A 27,284-nucleotide genomic window follows, 5' to 3' on the forward strand; every position below is an offset into this window, starting at 1 on the left:
TTCACTGGAATCCCAAAGCCATATATACATTTCTAATCGTTTTTAGACTGATAGGTGTTAATGTCTTTGGTTCGTATCAGTCAAATTTCTTTAGATCATGGCATTTTCAATGTTTATGTTGTTAGACATAATATACTTTAGTTAGGGATTTCTGAAATCAGACCAGATTACTATTTTATTACTACCAGAAATCAGGTATGGATCTGTCTAGTGGAACTGGACTTGGGAACATGTGCCCCCTTAATAAGAGAAATTATAATTTGAAAACCTTATTAGGAATTTATCCTACCTTTAATATTAAAACGTGTTTGATTCAAAACATATAACAAACCTGTAAAATACTTTTTCACTGTGCTGTATGTTTTAGAGGTTTTCTATTGTCTTGATTTTGTCTTTTCTTTTTACACAAAATACTGCAAAATAATGCTTTTTACATCAAGTCAAGCAATAGTATCAGAGGTGTGAAGGATGAATGGGGTGTCTTTTGCACCTCTACGGCCACATGCACATCGGGAACTGATTCGTCCCTGTCTGCATGAAAATGTATTTGACAGCTATCCTCGCACTTTACGCGCTCATAACCCTTATTTTGATGCCTTTAGCGAGATTGTTGCTCACTGGCGTTACTGTATTTGTTTTCATTCTGGAATTCTGACCAATCGCAGCTCGATGTGGGCGGAGACTTTGCCGCCTTCACAGCAGACCACGCCCCTATGTTCAAGGAACAGCGCTTCATACATACACTGTTGTTAGCGACGTAGCCACTACAGTCAGTTACATTTTTCACATTTACGTTTGCTAACGCTTCTCAAAACTTTCCTTCTCTTTTCATCACCGCCTGTTAAATGCTGGAGTAGCAGTTTTGTAGGCGGGGATCCTTTACATCGGAGTGCAAAGTTGTAGTTGTTGGCAGCCGATCTAGGTAAGTTAATTTATGTTAGCCGAGGGTTCCTGTGGTAATGGGGTTTGGTTGTTGTGCTAAGGTGGCCAGCAGCAACATAACCTTGCCGAAAAGATGTAAAAATTAAGCAGGCGCCAGTCGCTTTTCGGCTGTGATGGAATCGTGTCGCTCTGTTTTATTCCATCTTAAAACTGAGGAATTCGGCAGCGGCAACGTTAGGCTGCAGCGCCGAGAACTTACTGAAGCTAGTTGCCAATGAGGCTAGCAACGTGAATTAGCCGAGAGGCTAGCGTTAAGCAGTCTAACCTGATGTATTTTACTGTTAGTTGGTTTTTGCCTTTTCTACTTCAATGTTTAAGTGGGCTTTGTTAAGAGACTGTTGTTGCTGAAAGAGACTCTGTTTTTGGAAACTTTATCAGCAAATTTAACGCTTATTTGAACGCGTATGCGACGTTTGAAAGCGCAAGCATTAGCCTGCTAGCGGTCTTCGTGAGCTAACGATACTTAAGATTAGCTAAATGAATGACTATCAATATAACTTAATCCAGGCACCGTGGTGTACAGTTTACGAAAAGTGACAATTAAAACGATCGATTACTGTACGGCTGTAAGTAAGTTTTCTTACATGTCTTCTACCCAGCAGAGAGGAGAGGGTAATGTCAGTTAAGCTCATCAGATGTTTGAATAAAGTGCTCTTTCAGGAATAACCCAACAGTGACAAGTTAGTACTTTCTGGTTCTGTCTCGCTGCCAACTTATAGACACCATCATAACTTGCTTGCCACATAAACTGAAACGGACGAAAGTCAACGTCAGCCATCAGACCAGCGAAAGCGGTCATCTTGCCGAAAACGGATAGCTCGGCGTTTAGCACGGAGGGGGAGGGGAGATGAGAGCGCTGCAGCGAGCGACAGTGCCAGCAAAAATGGAGGCATAAATCGGATAAATGTTCGGTTTTTTGTTGCGCTGCTGTACTGATATCGCAGCCTTTCGCCGTCTGGCGTGTTTGCTTCTCGTTTCGAAGAAGAAAAACCGAAGCTAGATGTGACAAAGACACACTATCTGCGACTGAAACGTTTGCGCTCTAACACCGTGTTCTTCCCAGACGGTGGTGTAGGGCAATGAGGCACAAAGACTACCCTCCTCTGGCTAAATCCGATGACGTTTACTTAGGGACCGTCAAGAAATTACTTTCTATGTACAGCTGTGCTATTTTGTAAAAAGAAAAAGAAACGTAAGATATATTTAAAGCACGAAGGAAGGGTTGAATAACCAATGTAAAATAAAATAGCTTGACCAGTATCTGGTGCCACTGGAAAAGGCAGAAAACAAATCATATTTAGATCAATGTAAAGACACGGGAATTAATGTGCATCCACCTGATCAATTAATTAATCTCCAATAAATATTAAACCAAACAGCAATTATGAGAAATTATGAGTTAGAAGTAGCAAAATATTGAAATAAAATCTCATCTGAAAAAGCTTTAAAAGAAATTAAACTTGTACATTTTACAGTTTATTTGTGTAGGGTAAAATGAACGCAGTTGAAATTCTGTGATTGTTTGAGATTGTTATGATGATATTGGTAGCAAATATCTGCTACACTTTTCACTCATTGTCATGATCTCCAAACCATTTGGCTTTTTTTTTTTAGTTGTTAAAAGTTTAATTTTCTTTCACTATAAAGTGCAGTGAAAACCCGTTGGTGGTATATATATATATATATATATTTTTAATTTAGTTTTGATATTGCTGAAATAGTTTGCATGGTAATGTATTTTATGTCTTTTCGTAACGTTTGTAAGACGTTGTTACTCTTGAAACGTTTAATTTGTGTTTAATTTAATTTTTGTTTGTCTAAAAAATAACATAATGGCTGTTTTGTAATGTCTCTAAATGGTGATTTAATTGTAATGTTTGGTGTGGACCCAGGAAGAATGTTCTCTACTATGATACAGACAAATGTAATCCTTAAATAAACAAATACATCATTGGCACGTAGATTGTGTTTCCTCAGTACTTAGGATGCAGTACTGTACAGAATCTAGACTGTTGTTATTGAAATGGCGATTGCAATTTAGTATATTGTGCAATTCTGCTTGCTACGAATGACACCTATCCTATGAATCATTGCCAGCTGAAAAATATTGCTCACTATGTCGCTAATAATAGGCTAATAATCCTGCTCACTATGTCGCTAATAATAGGCTAATAATCCAGCAACACGGACAGTTGCACTGTTTTCTGAGGTGTGTCAGTGGGCGTTTGGAGATTTGTTTCACAGTTTTAAATCCTTAACTGCCCTAATGACTACATTTAGAAAGTAAGTGAGAAAGTTTAAGGAGTATTCTTGTGTTTTTTTTCTTTTAAGCTCTAGTAAAGTATGCTCTAGTCTGAGTATGTGTATACCATGAAGAAACGTGCAGAAGACCCAGAACCGATTTTTGTGCAGCAGCAACCACGCCGTCCCCCAGTTCAAGCTATTGGAGAAGGCTTTCAACGGGCCCTTGTCCCGGCCCCACCTGTTGTTGAGGCTGCTGCAGACACCATGCAGCCCTCAACTGGTATACAGTACTCTCTCCCCCAGGCCTACCAGGTATGATATGGGGCAAATATTTAAATTCTAACATATTTTTTTAAAGTCGATGACAGTTAGAAACTTGCTTTTTATGCAACAAGTATTTACTTGGTTCTGTTCTATTTCTACCTTAAAGGTGCCTACTATGCCTCAAAGCACAAGTGGACATGGGCACAACAATGCTACACCACATATTGGGCCTCATACACATAGCCTGGCTGTGCAGTCTCAGGGACCTGCAGTGGTTCCAGGTCATGTTCATCCCCCCACACCCATAGCTTCAGTGCAAGGACAGCAGCAGCAACAGCAGTTTCAGCGGTTAAAGGTTTGAACAACCAAATGCTTTTGGCTTAATATGTAAAAAAAAAAACTTTGTTTGATAATGTATTTCCACAAAAAACAGAACAGGGAATATGCTAATATATTTTAACTTTTTGCTTTGTAGGTTGAAGATGCCCTGTCTTATTTGGATCAAGTGAAACTGCAGTTTGGGAATCAACCTCAAGTTTATAATGATTTTCTCGACATTATGAAAGAGTTTAAATCCCAGAGGTCAGCTTTGTTTTCTTCGGTTGATTTTGAGAAAAAAAACAATAATACTTCTGTGTTTCAAATTCACATTCAGAATTGATGTTTTAGAGTTTAGTTAAAAGTATTTTAGGTGATAATACGGTGTCATTGATTCTGTTTCTGCAGCATCGACACTCCTGGAGTCATTAACCGTGTGTCGCAGCTCTTTAAGGGCCACCCAGACCTCATCATGGGTTTTAACACTTTCCTGCCGCCTGGTTATAAGATCGAGGTTCAAACCAACGATCTGGTGAACGTAACCACACCTGGTCAAATACACTACATAACTCCTCAAGGAATATCGGTACAAAACATCCCAACAACTGGGGGATCTAGCCAACCAACTAGCCTCCAACAACACCAGAGTCTCCCACAGACCGACCTGCACACCACCACTACCCCAACTATCACCACTCAACCTGCTTTAAACAAAACCAGCAAGGTGGAATACTTATTCACATATCTTCTGAATAAGATAGGTAGCTTGTGGTGGTTTAGTGGCATAACATATTTTTGCGTTGTTGTTTCTCTTAGCAGCTTATTCAGTCTCCGGCCCACACACCCACCAGCCAGCCGAATCCATCCATCCCGTCGTACGCCTCACCACGTTCTCCTTCAGTTCAGCCCCACACTCCCGTCAGCAGCACCCCGTCCAGCGGGCCACCTCTCCAGAACAACCAACCTGTGGAGTTTAACCATGCCATAAATTACGTCAACAAGATCAAGAACCGCTTCCAGGGCCAGCCGGATATCTATAAGGCCTTCCTGGAAATCTTGCACACTTACCAGGTGAAAAATGTGAAATTTGAAAATCTCTACAACTTCCGAAGAACGTTCAACTCAGTCCTGCTTTCTTTGGATTCTGAATGTTTTAGAAAGAACAGCGGAATGCTAAAGAGGCTGGGGGGAATTACACACCAGCTCTGACTGAACAGGAGGTTTACACTCAAGTGGCGAGACTTTTTAAGAACCAAGAGGACCTACTGTCAGAATTTGGACAGTTCCTGCCAGATGCAAACAGCTCAGTGGTGAGTCTCTGAATGCAGCCACAACATTTATGCAAAATGTTAGTTATGCAAAATTAACTGGGTCAGTGTTTTATTAGTCACTGGATATCTAATAAAAAATTATCTTCTACTGTTAAATACCACTGGATCTTCAAAAGTTAAAGATTTAGAAGAAGCAATCTTAAATACCTACAGATTTTCCCAAATTGATCTTAAATTCCATTTAATTATGCCTTAAATTTGTTTGGCAACAACATTAAATTACCATACTGTGACAAAGTTAAATTATATTTAATATATTTAGCTGAAATAACTGGAATTTTGGTGTTTGTCTACAACTTATGTGTGATTACAATGTTATTGTGTAAAGGCCTTTGCTAACTGCATTATGACTCGCATACCAGAGCCAACAGTGCCAGCGCAAGTCAAGCAGGGTACAAAATTATGAAGCTGGAATAATGTGTGTTTTAAATTTAACTCATAATTGAAATTTAACTGAGATAAAACTTTCAACAATCTTAACCAAGCCTCAGAGTCTCTGTGGTTCAGAACTTCATAACAATTTATCCAGAATGAGGATATTAAGTCAAACATTTTGTTTGACATGCAAGACATTGTCTTTGTCTTGCATGCTTGAAAAAATTCTAAAGCTTTTATTTGAAATTTAATGATTTAATTCAGATATTTTACTTAACATGAAGGTTTATATTTGGTTGAATTCCTTTTTATTTAGTTTCTCAGAATTGTTTTCTGGCACAAAATTACTTTTGGATTTCTGTTTTTTTTCTTCTGTTTTGTCTTTGATTGTGATATGCACTTCTCTGTGTAGTTGTTAGGGAAGAGTCCTCCAGACAGAGCAGAGTCAGTCCGTAATGATCACGGTCCCACAGTGAAGAGGCCCTCGCTGAACAGCAAACAGAGACTGAACCAAAATGGTCTGCCAATCAGAAGACCTGCTGGAGTGGGATCCACACCGCCTTTCAAGGTACACTAAGACACCTATCACTTTTATGGATGTTTAAAATAAAATAAAGGTTTAACTTTCTGCTATGAATTGTAGTTTAGTGAATGTTTAATTTATGAAACATGTTTAACCTTTTCAGAAAAAGGCTCTTGTCATCGGTAAGGCCCACGGCATGGCTGAAGGCGGTAAACTCAGCACAAGCACTGAAACTATGTTCTTTGAGAAGGTCAGCTTTATTATATTTAATAATTCAAGAAATCTTGCTTGAAGTAAAATTTTGATAATGTTTATGATAACAATCATCTAAAATCCAACTTTCTTTGCTGAAACAATTAAACGCAGGTGAAGAAGGCTCTACGGAGCTCAGAGGCATATGACAACTTCCTCCGATGTCTGCACATCTTCAACCAGGAAGTTATTTCTCGCACTGAGCTGGTCCAGCTAGTCATCCCATTTCTTGGGTAAATCTGTGGCTTCTTGGATACCTCTTATACCTGTAGACATTAATCTAGTAACGTTAACCTCAAGGCTATCCTTGTATTTTCACAGAAAATTCCCAGAGCTTTTTACTTGGTTTAAGAACTTCTTGGGCTACCGTGAATCTAGTCACGGGGAGCTGAGCCACACAGAGAGTTTACCCAAGGAGCGTTCTACAGAGGGCATCGCCATGGAGATTGATTATGCTTCCTGCAAGAGGCTGGGGTCCAGCTACAGAGCACTGCCAAAGAGCTATCAGCAACCTAAGTGCACAGGAAGAACACCGCTGTGCAGAGAGGTTAGAGATGAGTTAAATATGTCCCATCATGTTACCAAGACAACTTGATAAAAAAAATAAAAAATTCTTGTGTATCTTAAATCTGAGTCATTGCAGTCAGATACGCTTAGATATTAAACTTTTTTTTTCTTTTCTGTGTGACAGAATGTCTACTGACTAGAATAAGAAATTAAATGAATGAAATTATTTGATCCTTTATCTGTTAATCTGAATTAAATTCTTTGTTTTAGGTTTTGAATGATACCTGGGTGTCTTTTCCATCCTGGTCGGAGGATTCCACATTTGTGAGCTCCAAGAAGACTCAATATGAGGAGCATATTTACAGATGTGAAGATGAGCGCTTTGAGGTGAGGAATAATCATTCTGGTCTTTTGCATATCTGGTTCAATGTCATATTCTGTCTCTTAGCAACCTTGTATGTATTTTATTGGGGTTGTGTGAGAAGGACCAACACAAGGCAGCACGTCATTCTAAGGTGACGAAATAGAACAATAACTGCAAAACCGAAGGTGACATGGATCTCAGCAGGCTCAGTGAATAAAATATGTGTCAACATATCTCATCCTAAAGGGTTAAACACATTGATTGGATAATAATTTCAAATGTTTGGGGTTTTTTTTGTAAAAATTGGGGAAAGTTTTCTTCCAGTATTACCCTATATTTCTGCCTTAGCCATTCTCTAGGCTACTTTGACCAATCCCCCTGTCTCTGCTGAAGAAAGGCATCCCCACAGCATGATACTGCCTCTGCTATTTGAGTGATTGTGTGTTCAGGTTGTGTTTTTCTCCATAAATAGCATTTTGTGGGTAGGCTATGCTTTGTATTGTGCTGTCACATAGAATCACAATAAAAGGCTTTGAGATTTGTAATTGTAACTTGGGGAAAAAACATGAAAAACATCTTTTTTTTTTCTGTTCAATTTGACGTCCGGGTAACAAAGGACAACTTGACACTTTTAAAAGAGCAAATGTATTTTCACTGTATTCTCTGCAGCTGGATATTGTGTTGGAAAACAACCTCGCCACAATAAGAGCCCTGGAGACGGTGCAAAAGAGGCTCTCCCGCATGTCGGCTGAGGAGCAGCTGCGATTCAGGCTGGACAACACGATGGGCGGCTCTTCCGAGGTCATTCATCGCAAAGCCATTCAGAGGATATACGGCGACAAAGCTCCCGACATCATTGACGGCCTCAAGAGAAACCCCGCTGTGTCCGTACCCATCGTTCTGAAAAGGTAATGGTCTCATTTTTAACTTCCCCAACATGCCGTAGCCTGATGAATCCTTACGCGTCTCATCACCTATTCAGGTTAAAAATGAAGGAAGAAGAGTGGAAAGAAGCACAGAGAGGGTTCAACAAAATCTGGCGGGAACAGAACGAGAAATACTACTTGAAGTCACTCGACCATCAAGGCATAAACTTCAAACAGAATGACACCAAAGTGCTGCGCTCCAAGTCTTTACTTAATGAAATTGAGATGTTATATGAAGATGTAAGTAATTTTAATTATTTTATTCAATGTGTACTTGATTACAATTGTTTTGGAGGTTTTTGTTGTTGGTATATGTATATAAACCAACAACATACAGTATGTATATGTATGTTGTATGTTATTGAAGCTAGAGGTGTGCGATACTGCATATTAATTTGGTATCAAACTGATACCAAGTAAATGCAGAAACTGCATTGACAGTAACAATACCGATAGAGATATTGTTTGAATAAGCTTGATAAATTGTCAAACTTCTGAGTTTAAAATGTTTTTGTGTTTTTTTTTCTCCCCTTTTAATTATCTATCAAACTTTGGATAGAATGTGTACAAAGCTTTTAAGTATCTGCAGAATAGTTTAATAACAAAATAACATGATTTGGGTGCATTTTTCCTAGATAAACAAAATGCAAAAAATTATTTGAGAGCAAATCAAAACAGGTTTTCTTTTGAGGTAAAGTTGAAAAACCATAATGAAAAAATAAAATGAGATTTCAAGAAGGAATCTGAAACTAAAGTATCAATTTTACCACTGTAGTATTAATTGTTCTTGTACTTCAGTCACTGATGTGTTTTGCATTTGAACTTGTGAGAATTAGAAAAAAAAATCCATGGTAAATTCAAACTTTTCCACCAGATTCTTATTTTTAAAATTCAGAGAACGTATGTATGTTATAAGTCCTGTAAATAAAAAGCTGAAAATATATAGGATCCAGACCAATAAGGGAGTGTAAGTGTAAAAACTACATTCTACAGCTGAGGGAAACTAGAGTTGTGAAATTGTGTCGTTTATGTTTGTTACCTTCTGTAAGACATAAATGAAAAACTTCAAAACTGACTTCAGTTTTCTCTGCTGTGTCCTGTAGCGCCAGGAGCACGCCTCGGAGGAAACCGCCGCCCCGCCCCCCAGTGGCCCTCACATGACACAGACCTACGACGATAGCCAGATCCTGGAGGATGCCGCTGCTCTAATCATTCATCATGTCAAAAGACAAGTGGGCATTCAGAAAGAAGACAAGTTCAAGATCAAACAGATAATCAATCATTTCATCCCCGACCTTCTGTTTGCGCGACGTGGCGAGCTCTCCGACCTGGAGGAAGAGGAGGAAGAGGAAGAAGAAGAAGAAATGGAGACAAATCAGGACGGCCCCAAGAAGCACAACGGCCTGCCAGGCCGCAGCCCATCCAAATCCAAGCTCTTGTTCTCCAACACGGCAGCTCAAAAGATGCGGGGCACAGATGACTCTTACAACCTGTTTTTTGTGAACAACTATTGGTATGTGTTCTTCCGCCTTCATCACATCCTCTGCTCCCGTTTGCTGCGGATTTACGGGCAGGCCGAGAAGCAGATTGAGGAGGAAACTCGCGAGCGAGAGTGGGAAAAGGACGTGCTGGGCCTGAAAAGGGACAAGAACGAAAACCCAGCCATCCAGCTGAAGATGAAAGAGCCGAGTAAGAACGAGTTTTAAACGTTATCTTTAGCACTCTTATCTAACTCACACAGAGCTTCTGGATCTTCAGTCCACTTAAGTTTGCTAATGCTCACAGGATTCTTAAACATTATGATATTTAACAACATTGAGATTGCATGCTTTCCTGAAATAATTTTATTCCCAGTTCCATTTATTAGAAGGTAAAATAATTTTATTGAACATCAGATTGTTTTGAAGTAGACATGAACCATTAACACAAAAAATACCAGTCTTTTTTAAGATCTGTTTTTCTTGTAGTAGATATTTACGAAAAATATATACTACAGCAAAAGAAATTGTTTATAATTTTTCAAAGGTTGTGTAATATTTTCAGCTCTAAGCTCATTTTATTTAGCTGGACTGAGGACAAAATGGCTCTTTGGACTGTAAAGGTTGCAGCCTCATTGTATGGACTGAATAAAATTGTATTTATATCTTAGAACTCTTAAAAAAAATGTTTGACAAAATTTTACCATAACTTATAGGAAGCAAACTTTAAAATGAAATACATTTATTTACACTGAGCTTAACTTATGATTTCCCTACTCTGTTATGGTGCCGCTTATATTACAGTCTACACCCAAGTAACTCAGTGTCTATGTTGTTTTGTGTGCAGTGGATGTTGATGTTGAAGACTACTACTCAGTGTTTCTGGAAATGGTGCGAAATCTTCTGGACGGGAACATGGAGCCGGCTCAGTACGAAGACTCCCTGAGGGAAATGTTTACCATCCACGCCTACATCGCCTTCACTATGGACAAACTAATCCAGAGCATTGTCCGGCAGGTCAGTACTATAAAAAGCACTGCAGAAAGAAATGTTCCTTTTTTTCCTTGTTGTTGTTTATAGTTAATGTTTGGCTTGAGACATGTGTTGCATACTAAAACCAATGTGTTTTCAGCTCCAGCACCTCGTTACCGATGACATATGCGTGCGTGTAACGGACATGTACCTGGCTGAAAGTGCCAAAAAAGCTACAGGGGGCGCTGTTTCCACACAGACATCCAGAGCTACAGCAGAAGGGGCCTACCAGCGGAAAGCGGAGCAGCTGATGACAGATGAAAACTGCTTCAAGGTATCAAACAGGACATTAAAAGAATTGTACAGCAGTCCTTATAGGAGATTAGCCACTGACTGCTGCTGTTTTGCACAGCTGATGTTCATGAAGAACCGAGGATCTGTGAGCGTGGCGATGGAGCTGCTGGACACAGAAGAGGAGAACTCTGATGAGCCAACAGATGCAGAAGTAGGAATCAAAAAGATTAGACTTCTTTTTTTTACCTTCTCCATTTTAATCTGCAGGTTGGCAAGTGGATACATACTTTTAAAAAAAATCAAATTTTGGCTGCCAAGTATTGTGTATTTACCTGCACTCTAGTGAGAACATTCACCAGTTAAACTTTGTAGAAAGCTGAGACATGAGTTGTGTGTCATGGTAGTAATTATAATATTGCTGTTCTGTCCATGAAAATGTAATCTACATGCAAAGATCCCAGTTTGCAGATGATGTTAGCTACTAGGAGTGTCCCGATACAACTTTTTCACTTCAGATACGATACCGATATTGCATATTTGAGTATGGGACAATACTGATATTGACTCAATGCGATATCAGCATGAATCATGCATATTTTTATTATTCGTTTTGTATTTTGGAATCTTAGAATAGGTTTTATTAGGTGGTATTAGTCAAACACAACAATAGGTATGAGAACAGCCGACCCATTTATTATTAACCAGTATCAAAGATTATAGATGCAGACCCATAAAATCTGATAATAATTTTTTGGCTGATATTTTACAGATTTCCAACATCGGTATTAGATCAACTAATATTCATCTCTGTGGTGTTGCATGTTGATTCTGGCTGAAGGAAGTCATCTTTACAGAGATACAAAGATATCTACATGCAGAATGTTTTTTCCTTCTTTTTTTGGTGTAATGTCTGAGTTTTCAAATAATTTAAATCGTCGGCCATTTTTGGATGCTATGGGGTTTTTTTGTCCATAATATTCTAGAATGGGACAATACAAATTAAGAATTTGGAGCCAAAAAATAAGACTGTATATGTGTAATTTTTCAAATGTTTTCATTTTGTTTTCTCCTCTTTCTCTCCATAGAAATGGTCAGACTACGTGAGCAGGTACCTGAACTCAGATTCTGCTTCTCCGGAGCTACGTGAGCATTTGGCCCAGAAACCAGTTTTCCTCCCCAGGTGAGACTCCAGACATGTCTCCCTCCTGTCTGTGCTCATCAGACTTTGCTCTGAGGCTCTTGTTGCATCATTTACAACATGTCAAACAAGCCGCCAAAATCAACTCTTTACCAGAGATAAATGCAAGGCCAGACATGCAGAGCTTTTTACAATCAAATATAATGTGGACATTGTAAGCTCTACCTTTTTAGTAAGAGAACCACACGGGTTGCAGGAGTTTAGAGTTTACCACAGTGTACTGGTTGAGTTCTTAGTGTTGTTTTCACTTCTAAAAATGGAACACTGCCTTTCATGGGAGATTGCACTTTATTTGGTCATCGTTTTAGAAAGAAAATCTACTTATTCATTTATTTACTTTATTTTTTTTAACAGAAATCTTATTTATTATGAAGGACTTTTTAAAAATATTGTTTTGGGTTGATTAAGTTGAAACTTTTTTTCTTTTTAAAGAAATGGAGGAATGAGTTGGATTTTTCACTTTGCAATTCAATGAGAGATGCACCAGTTAGTTTTCTGGCTGATTTCCTAATGCTCAAGTTAAATTTCAGTTTTTCTTAAGTTCTTTTAATGTTGGCTTGATAGACCAAACTATTAACTTTACTATCTTAACTCAAATCTAAAATCTGGGAATAGCGAGGTCTTTTTTTTTTAATCTTGTCATACTCTTTGTGATTGTATACAGTGTTGTATTTGACATCTGTTTGCAACTTTAAATGGCCAGGTGTTCTTACCTGGCCAGGGTCTGCTGGTGTAAATCACACACCACAGTTGCAGCTTTTGAAAATATATTTTTCATCTCTGTCAGATAATGATGATTATTGTAATCATTTTGTTTTGTTTTATAGAAAAAAATGTTGGTAAAACAAATGGTCTGAAAAATCTGTACAGAAAAGTAGGGTTTAATAAAATGGATGTTTAAATTATTTGTTCATAGTCGTTTTTTTCCTGACGCTAGAAAGATGGAATGTTGCCTCTGAAATCTTTCTGCTGTTATTTCTGCTGTTTTTCATTTTTTTAAGCACAAAAAAATCACTCACTGTTGTGTTTTTTCTCTCAACTCACTGGTTCTTGGCTATAATTTTTCATCGGAGCCATCTTTTTTTTTTCCTCCGTATCATCAAATGTGGAGGGGATTATTAGCATATTTGATTAAAGAAATAAGTCATTGCATAGATTCCCAATGGGAGGGAAATTCCTAAAGTTCTGTTTCCATCGTCACGTTTCATCCTTCTCAATACATATTTCAGATATGTACATGTCAGGCAGCAGTTTTCTAGTGTTTCTCTTCAACAGTTTATTTTATAAATTGGCCTCACTGTCATGTCTTTTAAGTGGAGCCCTGAATGCAAAAAAAATGCTTCTCGGCTTCCGTCCTCACTCATCTATCCCCTCAGCGGTAAGTACACATTTAAAACCTTGATTCCAGTGGGATGAATAATTGCATTTGTTTTGGCTCCTGCACAAAAATGGGATCAATCAACACTTGTTTAGTTTTTTTAATTTTATTTTTTAAATCTGAACAATGTGTCTGTGCAAAAAAGTAAGAGCACAGTGCAGAATTATTACGACTCGTGCTTCTGCTGCTCCTTAGATCCACATTTCCCTCGAATGATTTGACTCCCTAAAAATTAAAGCTGATACTTGGTGAGTTGGAATGCGTTGGTTGGAAAAATTATGTTTTCTAAAATATGATTTCTTTTTTTTTTTTTTTGCCTGCATATTGTGTCAACAACATATAAAAAAGTGATTTAAAGAATTGTACTCATCAATATGTATGATACAGATTGCAGAGTATTTTTTACTCAATTCTGTTTGTTTATATAATCTAATATTGTTTTTTGTATTTTCCTCTTAAGGAATCTGAGACGGATACGGAAATGCCAGAGAGGATGGGAGCAGCTGCAGCAAGAACGCATCACTAAAGGCTCCTCTGACAAGTCGCAGGATGGCAGCAGTGAGCTGAAGATGGAGTGCATGTTCAAACTAAACTCCTACAAAATGGTTTACGTTTGCAAGTCAGAGGACTACATGTACAGGCACACTGCGCTTTCAAGAGCTCATCAGGTGAGAACAGGCAGCTTTTCTCTTTTTTTCTTCTAAATTAAATATAATCATTAATGTAATCACTTTTTCCACTCGGTTGATAATCGCTGTCGGATCTTTTAATAGCTACAGGTGGTGCTGCTAATTCTTAATTGACTTAATTAAACTCATTTGCTGCTAATTAGTTTTTTTATAAGATCACCACTGTTGTCTTTTAGCAAGAAAGTCCTTAGCTGGAACACAGCTGTTCAGTCTTTCTGCATGGATTTTACACGAAGTGATTAATTGTGAAGATTTGATTATTGAGAAACTCGATTAATCATTACCTTGAATATAAACACTCAAAAAAGGCAATTTTCTGTAGTCTTTCACAAGACAGATTATAGTTCACAAACTGTTTTCCAGACTTCATAATAAAAGTTTTCTTTGCTTCTAGATTTTTTTTTTCAGAATAAATAACAGCTGTGTTCAACGTAATATTTTAAAGGGAAAAAAAGCTCTGCATGAACTCAATTGATGTCTTTAACACATATCAGATGCATGAAATGTACCGAGACAGGATTGATCCTTTTTTGTTTCCAGCCTGGGTTTTATGAGGAGCTCTGATGCCTCTGAATAGTTCAGGTTCAAAAAGAACACTGGTTGCTGAACCCCAACATTGCCAGTCTGTGTTCAAGTGTGTGTTGTTTTATAGTAAATAATTAAGTCGAATCAGACATGTGTTGATTGTTAATTATGTTTATTCCTGGTTGTAATTCGTTCAATGGTCAGATTTAAAAAAAACAAATAGATTTTCAGTTGCAGCCTGGATGATCAGGACAGATCAAGTGGAAAACTGTCCAATTAGTCACCGGATGATTTCTCAAGTAATTTCTGTACTTTTTCTTATTTTTTCCCTCTTATTTGTGTGGTTTTAGTCCCACCAGCGGGTGAACAGACGTCTGCATGGCCGCTTCCAGACCTGGCTGGACTCCTGGGCCCAGAAGCACGTGACGCCTGAAATGGCCACCAACACTCACAAGTGGCTGATGGGAGATGCGGAAGAGGGACTGTTGTCATGCACCACCACCTGCAGCCCTGAAGTCCTCCACTATCTCAACATCAACAAGTACCGGGTGCAGTACAGGACACTGTAGTTCAAACAGTTTAAACGCCTGCACACGTCAAAACTGCCAGAGGTGAATTTTTATTTTTTTTCCCAACCTTCCAAAACTGGACTCTGCTGCCAAACGATATTGGTTTTTACTTGTTTGTTTTCTAGTTCAAGAGTTTTGCTTCAAATCCTGCAACAAATATACTGGAAAAAGCCACCCATCAGAGTGCTAAGAGGGTTCGATAAAAACACAGGAAACGGCTCTCTTTCTCTCATCTGGGCTAAAGTTGAATTAAGATTCTCATCACCAAAACTAAACAACTGAAGGATAAAACCGTTCATGGTCTGTTAACTCCAGCTGTAAACCTCTTTAGGCTTTGAATGTTTTCAGTTGGGGTTGAAAGCAAAACGATGCACTATACATACAGTATAAAAATATGTATTCAACATTTCTGGCACCTCATCGACATTAGTACCATGTCAGCTCTGTGTGTCAAGAACAGTAATTTATAATTGCCCAAAATGTTTCTTGTAAATATGTTGTTTATAATTAGATTCTTTTTTTTTTTTTATCAGGTGTCATTGGTGTGTAGCATACAGTTTATAAAAATATATATTGAGTGTCAACATTTAGCCAGAAGATGCAAAGACTTTTATCAAGAAAAGGCAAAGTTTTACTGTTTTTTTTTTGTTTTTTTACCAAAGAAGGTTATTTACAGACCTTTTTTTAATTTTAGTCTTCTGAACATCTTCCCAAAGTGTTTTTGTTTAGTAAAAAAAAAAAGAGAGAAAAAAATGACTCATTTATAACATAATTGGATCCCTTTTATGTGCATTTCTATTGTTGGTTTTTAGGACAAAAGTTTTAAGATGATTGAATGTAGCTGAGTCTGAACAGCACTTCAAACTTTTTCTTGTTAATGAACTTTTCAAAAATATTTACAATCCGTGCAGGAGGGTCAGTGATATCTCATACGTCAACGTTATGAATTGTGTACAGTTTAAGGATAAAAACACAAGCAATAATTTCTTGAGTCATAGTTTATTAAAGCTAACTTGTATTTCTTGCTCGAATACAAACGCGGATATTGAATGCCCATAAAAAGACTTTTTTTGGCCCTTTTTTGCCTTTTAATAAAATTGGAAATGTTTTTGATATTTTAGATGAAATTAGATGGAAGAGAGAAATCCGTCATATATTTAATGCTGGAACACGAGTCTCACATTAAAACTGTACATGTGTGCAACAGAATATCATTTAATTTCACACATGAAATGTTACATGGGACACAGAGAAGTTAAGATGAACATAGGCATCACTTCTTAGACAGTCTGTTTTCCTGAAGGTTCACTAAAGGCAGCGGTCAGTAATATAACCCGCTGCAGACAATCTTGAAATAGTTTAATACCTGGGTTTTTATTTTTCTATTTGCCGTGTTTGTTACAGAAATACAGAGGAAGTCCCGGGGGAGCCGATTGTACATACAGAGATTGTTTACACCTAGTTTAATGTGTCACTTCTTTTGACTTATATGATGTTGTACATGAGTGTTAGTATGGTGTTTGGCATTAAAATACCCTTTGAGTAGACAGAAACTTGTTTGCCTTGGTTTTTAGTAACACGTTTTGCATGTCAGCTGTTTATCTTGGTTTAGCTCTTTCTCCATGTTCTTGTCTGGATTCCCCTTGGATACTCCGGCTTAGTCTTATAGTCCCAAAACTGCCCTAAAAGACTCTTTTCATCTCTATTGGATATGTGTGTACAGAAGAATGGATGGAGGGTTCAGCATCAAACATTCTGAGCATTTTTATTCAGATTAGACCAGTTAGTTCTGCCTTTGTTGTGGGGAAAAAAAATTAAAACCACAAAATTAAGCACAAGAAAAAGCAAAAATCTATTTTCTAAATTACGTTGCTATACAAAAATGCAGCACACCGTCAAGGTTAAAGTGCCTTGCAAAAGTATCCATACTCCTTGAACTTTTTTACATTTTGTCACATTATGGCCACAAACCTCTTTAGCCTTTTTCAAGAAAACACTTCAAGGTGGGATAAGGGTATAATTGTAACATTGTTTTATGACAGCAAGGGGGGTATTATTTTCAAAAAAGATATACTAACCAGAGACATCAGGGATAAAGTTAAAGACAGGTTAGTAGTAGAAAAAGTAGACTTGGCTTCTGAAATGAAAACCCAAAATTTGAAGATCAAATTGAGCACTGTTTGATCTGTTATCTGAAAAGGGAAAGTGGCACAGTTGCAGACCAGCTCAGGTGTGGGAATCTGTCAGCACTGCATCTGTTTGGTGTTCATTCTAAGAATCTGACCTTCACTGAAGAGCAGCAAGACGAAAACCGTTGTTGAAACCAAAGCAGTTTGCCACAGGCCATGTTGGAGTCAGCAGAAGAGAAGAAGGTGCTCTGAACAGATGATACCTCATGCAAAATGTGACATGTGAACCTAAATTAAGCAAATTAAATACTATGTTAAGCATGGTATCATCATGCTGGGGGATGTTATGTAGACAGGGCAAAAATACTCTGTAGATTGGAAAAGTTGGTATTTTTTAAACTACCCAAATATCCACAATCACAATAAAATATGCAAGTTTTTCTTGTAGTTAAAAAAATGTAAAAAAAAAAAAAAAGTTGGTGGTTTATATATACTTTTGCAAGGTGCTAAATTTCAGACATCAACAGGGTGTCAGTTGTGAGTTAATTTGGAGGAACGGAGATGTCTACTGTGCTCGTACGTAGATCCGTGTACAGATCACATCGTCTGCTCCAAAGATCTGAAAGGAAATGAGAGTGGAAGAAGAATGAATAACAACTTTATCATTTTTCCTAGAAAACTTTTGTTAATCTTTAAGATCTTTATTCTTACTCACTTTGGAAGACATTACATGTGCTTCAAAGTAATTCTCTCAAACATTTCCCTTCAAGTCAGAATAACCAGTTTCAAGGTAAAACAGATGATTTTCACAGTAAATTGGTATTTATGTTTGTCAGGATTTCTTTAACAAGCACCCATCAGCATAGAAAAGAACAGCTGTGGGCCAGAATAATAGCAGTCCTACAGGTCACCAACCAACCAGGTCAATGTTTTTAGGAAAAATCAGCCATGAACTATAGAGCAGTTTAATCTTATTTAAGGTTGAAGGCAGCAAATATAAATGCTAATGACTGAAAATCAGAGCAAAGCAAAAACATTAATCAAAAAAGTTTTAACAGAGGGGAAAATAAAGAAATCTGGGACATGTTATGCTGTTCTGATAAAATGATCTCATACTTTTTGGAGGAAACCAAAGTCAGGAATACCCAGAAGAAAAAACAAAACTCCTCTTTTAATGGAGCAGACTAGAGCTGATATGAAGACTTAGCTGATGATCTTCTTCAGGATGGTTAAAGTAAGGCCACAGCTATATGTGAGCACTGTGGCAATTAGTACACGCCCATGTGGAGCCACGCCATTGCTCCTATTGTTGAAAGGAACAAGTTCTGATAAGGTTGCAATTTCCCAATGAATATAGTCACTGGAAGCAGTTTGTTGATGAACTGAACCAAGTCATTATAAAACAAATGATTATCTGATTCACAGAGAAGTTCATATTTGGATTTTGAGCTGTTTGTCTTTACTGCTAATGAACACAACTGCATTTGAAAGAAACCATCACTGTTCATATACCAATATTCATGTGGCACTTTAGAACTCTGGAGTGCCCCCTTTTGAAGAAATTAATTATAAACTACAAAAAACTAAATCTTGCTAAGTATTTTTGGTCTTTTTGGTTTCTAGTGCAAATATCTTACACATCAAATAAAATAAAACTAATTCACAAGTAACTTTCAGTACCATAAGAGCTTGATTCAAGTCAATAATTCCTTTAATATTGATGAAAAAGTTCTAAGTTTTAAGTGACATAATCTGGCAGTGGAACTAGTACTTAGTAAAAAAATACATGGTAAGAATGTTGTGTTTTTGCAGTGTATAATTTAAAACCTTTTCTTTTTTTGTCAGGCATAATAAAAATGGGTAAATGAGCAGATTAAACTCTTTTAGAGTGTGTATAATAAAACAATATTCTTCACAGCACTACAGCCAAAGCGTTTTCATCATGTAGGATGTTTTATTGTCACAACCTCCTGCTAAGAAAGAAAATGTTTTATTTCAGTCAACATGTCCAACTGTGACATATACATCCATTATTGATCTTAAATCCCCTCAGCATCAAAATACATTTATCAGATCATCATAAGTTCAAAAAGTTGAACCACATTTTTAAACTCTGCTGCTCCCCTGTTGTTGGTTAATTTACAGGTTAGATGCTGAAATTTCCATAGTGGACAAAGCTCTTTTTAAAACCTGTCCTCTAACACTCAGGCAGACAGTAGCAGAGGCCATTGTTATTTAAATCGACTTTAATTAAGCACGGCAGCTGTCAGGTTTGCATTCTTCATCACATGTTTCGCTGTCTAGAGCAAAACAAGTGAAACAGCGGAGCGCCAGAGATTTATGGGCTTCTTAGGGAGTGTTGCAGAAAAAGGCTTAGAGCAACAGTACGTGTCATTACCCCAGGCGGTGCGGAGTGGAAGGATGAAGGGAAAGGTTGGAGGGGGTTTAATTGAGCCGTGACGACTCCATCTGGCAGAGGGGTGTGATGTCATTAACTGGAGGTAACATCAGGGTTCATTAGCGCCATTCATCAGTGAGGAGAATGCAACGCTGCATCCCCTCATTCAGGCTAGATTCACCTGGCTTCTAACTTACTAAATAGATAAAGGGAATTATTTTGTTTTAGTTCTTTAGGTAATTTAATTCAGAATACATTTGAACTCAAAATATGAGCCAAATGCATGCATAGTTGCTTGCATAGAAAAGACTAGTTTCCCTATTTTCCCCTCAGGAATCCCTTTATTGGTCATTATGTTCATCAGTGGACCTCACTGAGAGTAGAAACCATTATGTCACCATTAGCTGACAAAACCAATGCTTTTTCTACAGTGTTAGAATAATAGTTTTTGCTAGAACGATAACTCTAAAAATGTACATTTTTCTAAATAATGTCTAAATAATTTTGCTGCCACTGATAATTGCATTTGATCTGTGTCTGGTTTAGAATTGGAGATTAATTTAACTGATTTGTTCTCTTTCCTGCAGTAGAAAAAAAAAAGCCTCCCAAGATTTAGATCTAGCTTCCACACAATTCTGTACAATTGAAATAATAATAAATAATAGAAATTTATTGCTACTCTGTTGAACGCCAACCTTAACTGAACTGAGATGTTTGTTAATTTTTTTTCCCAGAAATCAAATGGCTGGTTGTGCCATTTTAATTCCATTTCACATGTTTATACTTTAGTTGCGCTTGTGGTATTTAAACCTTCAAGAGAAGTTTTTTTAATAGCCACCTTCTTTTATGAGTTGTCCATTTGCAAGCTGATGTTAATCTAAGTGGTTTGCAGAATGACTCTTTGTCCAAGAACACACAAACATCATTTTTATGTTTCATAAGGCAGCTACAATGCTGTGGGTTTTCATTCATATTAATAATAAAAAACATGTTGTTGCAAGACAAAGCTAAGAATAACACTGGAATTTTTTCCTAACAATTAGTTCTTCTTTAAAAATGTTATTTTAACCATCCGAGCCTGCACATCCAATCTTCCTATGTTTAGGGAATCTGTCTGGCCTCTGTTCTCACATTTGTGATCTTTTTGTTGTGAAATTATTTTTCTTTCCCTCTCCCCCCAAACGATTCAATTCCAACATGCCTATCAGATTATAGTCTGTCATTCCAAGATGAACAGATAAACACACCCCTGTCTTAAACACAAACACATTTAGAGAGAAGAAATCTTTCTGTCACATCTGAAAACCTACATTCAGTCCAAATTGCTGCCTCTCCCAAATGTTTCCCTGATTGCCTCTCTGCAGAGGTGAGTCAGTGTCCACACAGAGATCTCCATCCATGCCAAATCAGACAGCCTTTTCACTCTTGCTTTAGTTTTTTTAATGTCCATCTGACCTGTAAACCCAGAACAGATGTTTATAGGTTTCTCACAAGATTTTTTAAGGCAGGATCTGGAAGCAGACGTGTTTCTGATGGATGCAAGGCCATGAAATGATAGGAGGAATGCAACAACAAACATATGTCTGCAAGACTTTCAATCCTTCCAAAGTGCTTCTTTATAGAAGCCATGAGAAAACTGTATGGTTTTTGTTTTCCTTGGAAAAATCATAAAGCTCTGTTCACACATGCCTTACTTATAAAGGCATGTTTATGAACAATCTGAGATGGGGGAAGGATAAATGAATGACATTTTCAATTTGCTGTGAGATTTCAAAACACTCCCTGGAACTGACACGGTTTTTGTTAGTGAATGAACTTCTTTTTACTTCTCACAGTTGTTTCCTTTACATTTTTCTTTACCTACAATTTCCATTGTAATTTGGAAAGAACTAAAATGTATCTTTTTGTACATGCAGGCAAATCTGATTAAGTTAGAATCCAAAAAATAGTTATATTGTTTTAGTTTGATATTGATTCAATACATTCAAACTGATAAATTTCTAGTGTTTATTTTTGCTCCCTTTGATCACTATTGCGCTCAGAAAATGAAAACGCAAATTAAAGTAGTAGATTAAAACATAATTTTTTAAGTACTGATATGTGCTGCTGAAAGGTAAATCCACATACTGACTATACATGCTCAGTTGTTGATCAGAGATTTACGCAGGGTTTATGTCAAGCCAGTATGCTGACCAGTCTTAAGCAGGTATTGATATTTTTGGGCAGGTATTGATTGAATTTTCCTATGGGAAAATACAATCAGCATTTCCATAAAGCTTGTGATGAAAATGAAAAGATGAAGCTCTCATTAATTCCTTGCTAGATGACTGTTTTGTTGTGGACTTGAGAAACACAGCAGAAAAATTCAAAAAGGGGACATAAAATCACCAATCATCAATGACTGTGGAAACTTCACCGTGGACATCAAACGATTCTCATTTTTTGCTCTTTTTCCAGACTCTGGGATCTCTACAAGTGAAAGCTAAACTTTGCCTCTGAAAAGATGACATTACAGGTTCTGACATTGTTTCTCATTCAGTTTCTCATTCACAGGAAATGCAACAGTTATAACCCAAGTCCCAGATTACATCCTCATTTAAAGACTTTTCCTTCCACTAAATTTTCCGTTAAAGTGCTTGGACTCAGCAAAGCGTCTTTTGTAGTGATGTTTTGTTATTGTCCTCGTGGAACATATCATTGACTGTCGGTTATACAGCTGTTAAGTTAGCCGTCTAGCAAAGGCATAACATGACATTTCTGTGAGAAAAAAATCTATTTTTTATTGGTTTTATGTAATATCCTAATTTTCTCAGAAACTCATATTTGGGTATTAATTACCTGAAAGCCATAATCATCAAAGTTATGAGAAATTAACACCCAAAAAATATCACCCAGGTTGTAATGATTTATGACAGGTATTTCACTTTTGTGTTGGATTACTTAGATAAATGAACTCATACTTTTTGGACATGTTATATTTTTAAGATTTTGTCCCGAGAGCAGATAAACGAAGCCATTTGCAGAAGGCATCACATCACTTATGAAGAGCAACACACATCTGTCAAACTTAAATGACATGAGCATTTGTCCCATTTTAAAGACAAAATATGCATTTATAGATCTACTAAATTACCAACTCCCTCAAAAACATTTATTAATTTCTTTTTGGTAGGAGTCATTAGCAGTACAAATAGGTGTGCTGCTGGTGATTTTGTAGAAAACAATTATAAACTTATAAGAAATGTTTTCTTTTGTTCTAAACAGTTTTCTTATTGTTAAAGTTGGTATTTGCTACAGTTTGTAGTGTGAGACTATGCAGCTACAGCAAAAAAGGACTTCTACGTAAAGGCATTTAGCACATTTTTACCAGGGTACCAATAATTCTGGAGGTCACTGTGATTACTAATGTTTAGGTAGGTGAATCTTATCACAAAAAAAAACAAAACTGTTCATTGGACCTGATCAAAGACAACATCTTCTGCAATGCTGCATATTTCGTCACATAAAAATACATGATGATCTCCCCTCTCTACAATCTGATTCCCATCACACAAGTTGTTTTTTAAATAAAGTACACACCGTTCCCTTTTCCAAACCCTGTGCTTTGTGCCCCGCTGTGAATAAAGGCAGCCATTTCCAAGTCTGTCACTTTGTGAAGGATCCAAACATCTGGTCTAAGATTCTGGTCGAAATCCATCACTAAGAAGATGAGTGTGTTTGAAAACCATAGATTGGGAAAAGCAAACAAAGAGCTTTATATAAATGAGACCATTCCGAAGAGTTCATAGTGTAATCACTGCCTAAAAAACCAGATCCCCTCTTTTTTTCACCATTTTGCTATCTGAAGTATTTGCTTACCAAAATGAGTTCATCCCCTTTGAGTTCTCGGCTCCAGAAGGTTTTTGGACCGTTCCCGCTCAGCAGAGTCTGTTTGCAATAAATCTTGTTTTCCGTCTCCCACGTGGCCAAACTCTGCAGAAGATATTCAGTTTAAGATGTTTTACTGAAATTCCACCTTCAGCTTCACCTGTCTGCAGTAAACTCAACTACAAGGCATTTGAATGTTGCCAGTTTAATGTAGCTCTATTGTAAAGTGTAATAAGGAAACTAAAGTTTGATGTGTTCAGGGGCAGATTTTAATTTCATACCCTATATTTTGTTTATACATTTTTGTGAGTATTTACTGTTGTTGGTGCCCATTTAGATTTGCCACCAGTTGGTTTTTGAGTTACCTTACACTTTCTGCCATCCACCGTCTCCTCGTTGAACTCCTCGCCTACGATGAAGTTGATCTCCGTGGTGCGTACAGTCGTGGAGGTCTTGATGTAGAAGTGGTCACCACTCTGTTTTATCTCCACATGGGGTTTGGATGCAGCCGCCCCTGCTACCTTCCTCAGCATGGCGTTCACACCTGAGATTCAGACACAAAATTCAGTTCAAGCCGTTTTCTTTTATAAATTGCTGCTTGACACAGAGTATATTACCTTTCTAACTCCGGTGAAAAAATATGAGTTCATTCAGTTTTTATTCTCCACTAATCTGGAACAGACTTTCATAAAACTGCAAAACAGTGATTTCCTTTAAATTAAGGCTAAAAGCCCACCTGTTTAGAGCTGCCTTTGAGTGATAATAATTGGAACTTTAATTAATATATTTGCTTGATGGTTTTGATGATGGGTATTGATAAAATATAATCTTAATTGGTTGTTTCATAATTGGCTACTGCACATGTCAAACTTGAGGCCTGCGAGCCAAATCAGGCACACTGTGGCTATATATGTGGCCCTTTAGACTCCAGAGGAAACATAAATAGAACTTTAATATGACATGTGTGCTAAAATATTGTTTTATTTGTCAAAACAAGTCAGTTTTTATTCGAATAGTGCCAAATGACATCATTGTAAAAAGATGTGAAATCTCATCCCACTATAATATTTTTAAAAAGTTTTTGGTTTAATTGCGTAAAGCACTTTGAACTGCCTATAGTTGCTGAAGTATGTTATACAGATAAACTTGGCTTTACTTCATGTGCCTTGATGTGTTCTGGGAATTGTAGGCGACAGAGCAACAAGGTGGTGTTTAGTTGTGAAGAGGAGAGAAAATGGTGCTTTGTTTTCAACACTTTCTACAAAAGGTTCTAACAAATGTGGAATGCCTTTATTTTGATATTCCCCCAAATTACTTCATCCAACTGCTGGGATAACCTCATTGAAGTCTCAACTGTTCCCTAATGTTCTTTAATTGCTTTGTTGAACATACATCATCAGAGAACATGCATCATTGCGAAGACTAAGGAACTGGGTCACAGAAAGAGTTGTGGACAAGTTTGATAAATGAAAAATGTGATGCAAAATCAGAAATCTACGAAGACGCGAACCAACAGGACAGGTAACGATAGCATTAATCAGAGAAAGAGCCTGGAAGTCCAAGAGTTCTGTGGAGGAACTGCAGAAGTCCGAGGCTCAGGTGGCAGAATCTGCTGACAGGACCCGAATTAAACAGAGATGCAAAATACTTTGCGGGGAAGGTAACTAACCCCACACATCAGTGACTTTGACTCGGATGGCTGCATACTAATAATTTATCTATTGTATTACATGTTAAAACCAAATATCATCTCCCTTCCATTACACAATTATTCACTAGTTTATGTTGGATGATGACATCAAATTCCAATAAAACACATAAAAAATTGTGGGTTTAACATGACAAATGTTCAAAAGTTTAGGCCCTGTATTAGTTTTTATACTTTAGGCAGCCATGCCAAAGTAAAATCTTTCACTTTCAGTTAATCTTTTATTGTTTTTAAAAGGTAAAGGATCCACCAGCAGCTGCATGTAAGATTAACATCAGCAGATGTTGCAACGATGGAGATCACAGCACAAGGTGATGAGAGGGAGGAATGTTGATGCTGTTCACTTTGTTTGACTCTCCTGTAGATTGTGATAAATTCTGTCCTCCAAATGGGAGGAAAAACTATTAACCCTCTGTCAGGGAGACACAGAGCGAGATGTGAGACTGCTTTGGTCTGTTTCCACTTTTTCCAAGAGTTCACTTCCACTAATGCATACACCAAAAACACCAAAAAAATTTTAGGCAGAGTCTTGCTTCTTGCAGGTTTTATTCGGAATATAATTTAATTATAACAAAAATCAAAAATTTTGAGTTAAAGTAAAACACTGAAGATTTATGTGAACAGTGTATTTTTGATACAGCAAAAAGTTCTTATATTAAAGTTTTAATCTGTAAATAGTTCATCTCTCCAGTTTAATCATTGGGCAAACAAAGCTTGCTACAGTTTTTTTTCCATGTGTCTTAAATAGCCGTCTTAAAACACAAAAACATGAAAGAAAACACTAAACACACTTACCCAGAGCTTTGAGCAACTCATCAAAATTCTCGCTGCTTTTCATTTTCCAGGTGCCTGAAAAATTTGCCATTTCTCTCGTCCTGTTGTGTGCCGGCCGACGCCTCCTGTCCTGTGACTCCTCAACTGCCTTTCTTTAGGCTATTTCTCTCCATCCATCTCTCCCCTCCCTCCCTCTCTCCTCCCAGGGCGTAATGATCTGACACATCAGACCAAACCCCCCCACCCTGCCTCCACCTCTGCTTCCTCTCAACACACACACAGACATGTACTTACAGACATTTACACACTTTGCTGGTGGTTTGCTCTGTGAGACCTTTTAATGTTTGAAGATTGTTGCATTTATCAGTTATTTAAACCAGAATCTTTCTCTTGAATGAGCTCCTTTTCTGTACATAGACTTTACTTCAACTGACAACTAACTTGTGATTGTTAAAGTTTGAAAACTGTGCTTGGAAATTCATCATTAAACAAACAAAAACATGTATTTAATATCTGACAAAGATAACCAGAGTAGAAATATAAAGACAATTTCAAATTTTATGATTGTTATGGAAGAAAAAGTGTCCAAACTAACTTTAGGCAACCAAATTGGCAACCAAAACTGAGGGATAACAATGAGTTTTGACGATACGGAGAGGAGATTTTGGCTCATATTTATTTTGAGAATTGGTTTTAATTCATTTTAATTTGTGTTCCTATTGGTCAGTAATAGTTTTGGTATCAATCTGATACCAATACCTTTTATTTAAGTTTATATGTTGTCAAGTGTCTGACAAACATCACATGTTTGTGATTTTCTCTTACCTTGTTCAAACCGTTAGTGAGAATTTGGACAAGGTTTATATGTATCTACCAAATATTTATTGACATGATTCTTGTACGTTCTTCCTCAATAAACAAAGTGCAAAATATTATCATTTGAGAGATAATATTTCTCAAGCAAAAGAAAATTTTGAGATAGTGCTGAGAAACTTAAAAAATAAAATACAATTTTAACATGGAATCTGAAACTAAAGTATCAAGCTTAGCATGCAAGTATAAATCTCATACTGATATTGACTTGGAATTGATACTATCAATATTTTGGATCGATCTGCCCACCTCTAGTTTTGGACTTCTAACTCTCCCATTCATTTTGCAGAGTCTCTTTCTTATTGTTTATTGACAAACAGAGGAAAGCTGTGACTGCAGAGCTTTAGATGTTGTTCCGGGTTCTATTGCGAATCCCACTGGATCGC

The 27,284-nt window shown here is 37.2% G+C and overlaps 2 protein-coding genes across 6 annotated transcripts; one reads left to right on the forward strand and one right to left on the reverse strand.

Annotated features, from left to right (window-relative positions):
• Nucleotides 1-712: 712 nt before the first annotated feature.
• Nucleotides 713-17,661, forward strand: LOC114143076 (paired amphipathic helix protein Sin3a-like). 4 transcript variants are annotated; one of them, XM_028014814.1, is made up of 22 exons: nucleotides 713-922; nucleotides 3,274-3,498; nucleotides 3,617-3,805; nucleotides 3,926-4,032; nucleotides 4,177-4,492; nucleotides 4,585-4,839; nucleotides 4,926-5,078; nucleotides 5,887-6,042; nucleotides 6,161-6,247; nucleotides 6,364-6,482; nucleotides 6,571-6,796; nucleotides 7,027-7,143; nucleotides 7,790-8,028; nucleotides 8,103-8,286; nucleotides 9,150-9,735; nucleotides 10,372-10,541; nucleotides 10,657-10,830; nucleotides 10,909-11,001; nucleotides 11,876-11,970; nucleotides 13,827-14,034; nucleotides 14,931-15,191; nucleotides 15,275-17,661. In XM_028014814.1, exons 2-21 carry the CDS (start codon nucleotides 3,313-3,315, stop codon nucleotides 15,147-15,149), a joined length of 3,879 nt encoding a protein of 1,292 aa, XP_027870615.1. In that variant the 5' UTR covers nucleotides 713-922; nucleotides 3,274-3,312; the 3' UTR covers nucleotides 15,150-15,191; nucleotides 15,275-17,661. The 4 variants fall into 4 exon arrangements, with proteins under 4 accessions (XP_027870615.1, XP_027870614.1, XP_027870617.1 ...); XM_028014813.1 differs by having other exon boundaries at nucleotides 14,931-17,661; XM_028014816.1 differs by having other exon boundaries at nucleotides 4,588-4,839; nucleotides 14,931-17,661.
• LOC114143080 (cellular retinoic acid-binding protein 1) lies at nucleotides 16,447-26,185 on the reverse strand. 2 transcript variants are annotated; one of them, XM_028014822.1, is made up of 4 exons: nucleotides 26,047-26,185; nucleotides 23,909-24,087; nucleotides 23,535-23,648; nucleotides 16,447-17,897 (listed from the first exon to the last, which is right to left on the reverse strand). In XM_028014822.1, exons 1-4 carry the CDS (start codon nucleotides 26,114-26,116, stop codon nucleotides 17,844-17,846), a joined length of 417 nt encoding a protein of 138 aa, XP_027870623.1. In that variant the 5' UTR covers nucleotides 26,117-26,185; the 3' UTR covers nucleotides 16,447-17,843. The 2 variants fall into 2 exon arrangements, with proteins under 2 accessions (XP_027870623.1, XP_027870624.1); XM_028014823.1 differs by lacking the exon at nucleotides 16,447-17,897 and adding an exon at nucleotides 22,562-23,375.
• Between the last annotated feature and the right edge of the window lie 1,099 nt (nucleotides 26,186-27,284).

This window comes from Xiphophorus couchianus, chromosome 4, assembly GCF_001444195.1.
Source record: "Xiphophorus couchianus chromosome 4, X_couchianus-1.0, whole genome shotgun sequence".
Taxonomy (NCBI): domain Eukaryota; kingdom Metazoa; phylum Chordata; class Actinopteri; order Cyprinodontiformes; family Poeciliidae; genus Xiphophorus; species Xiphophorus couchianus.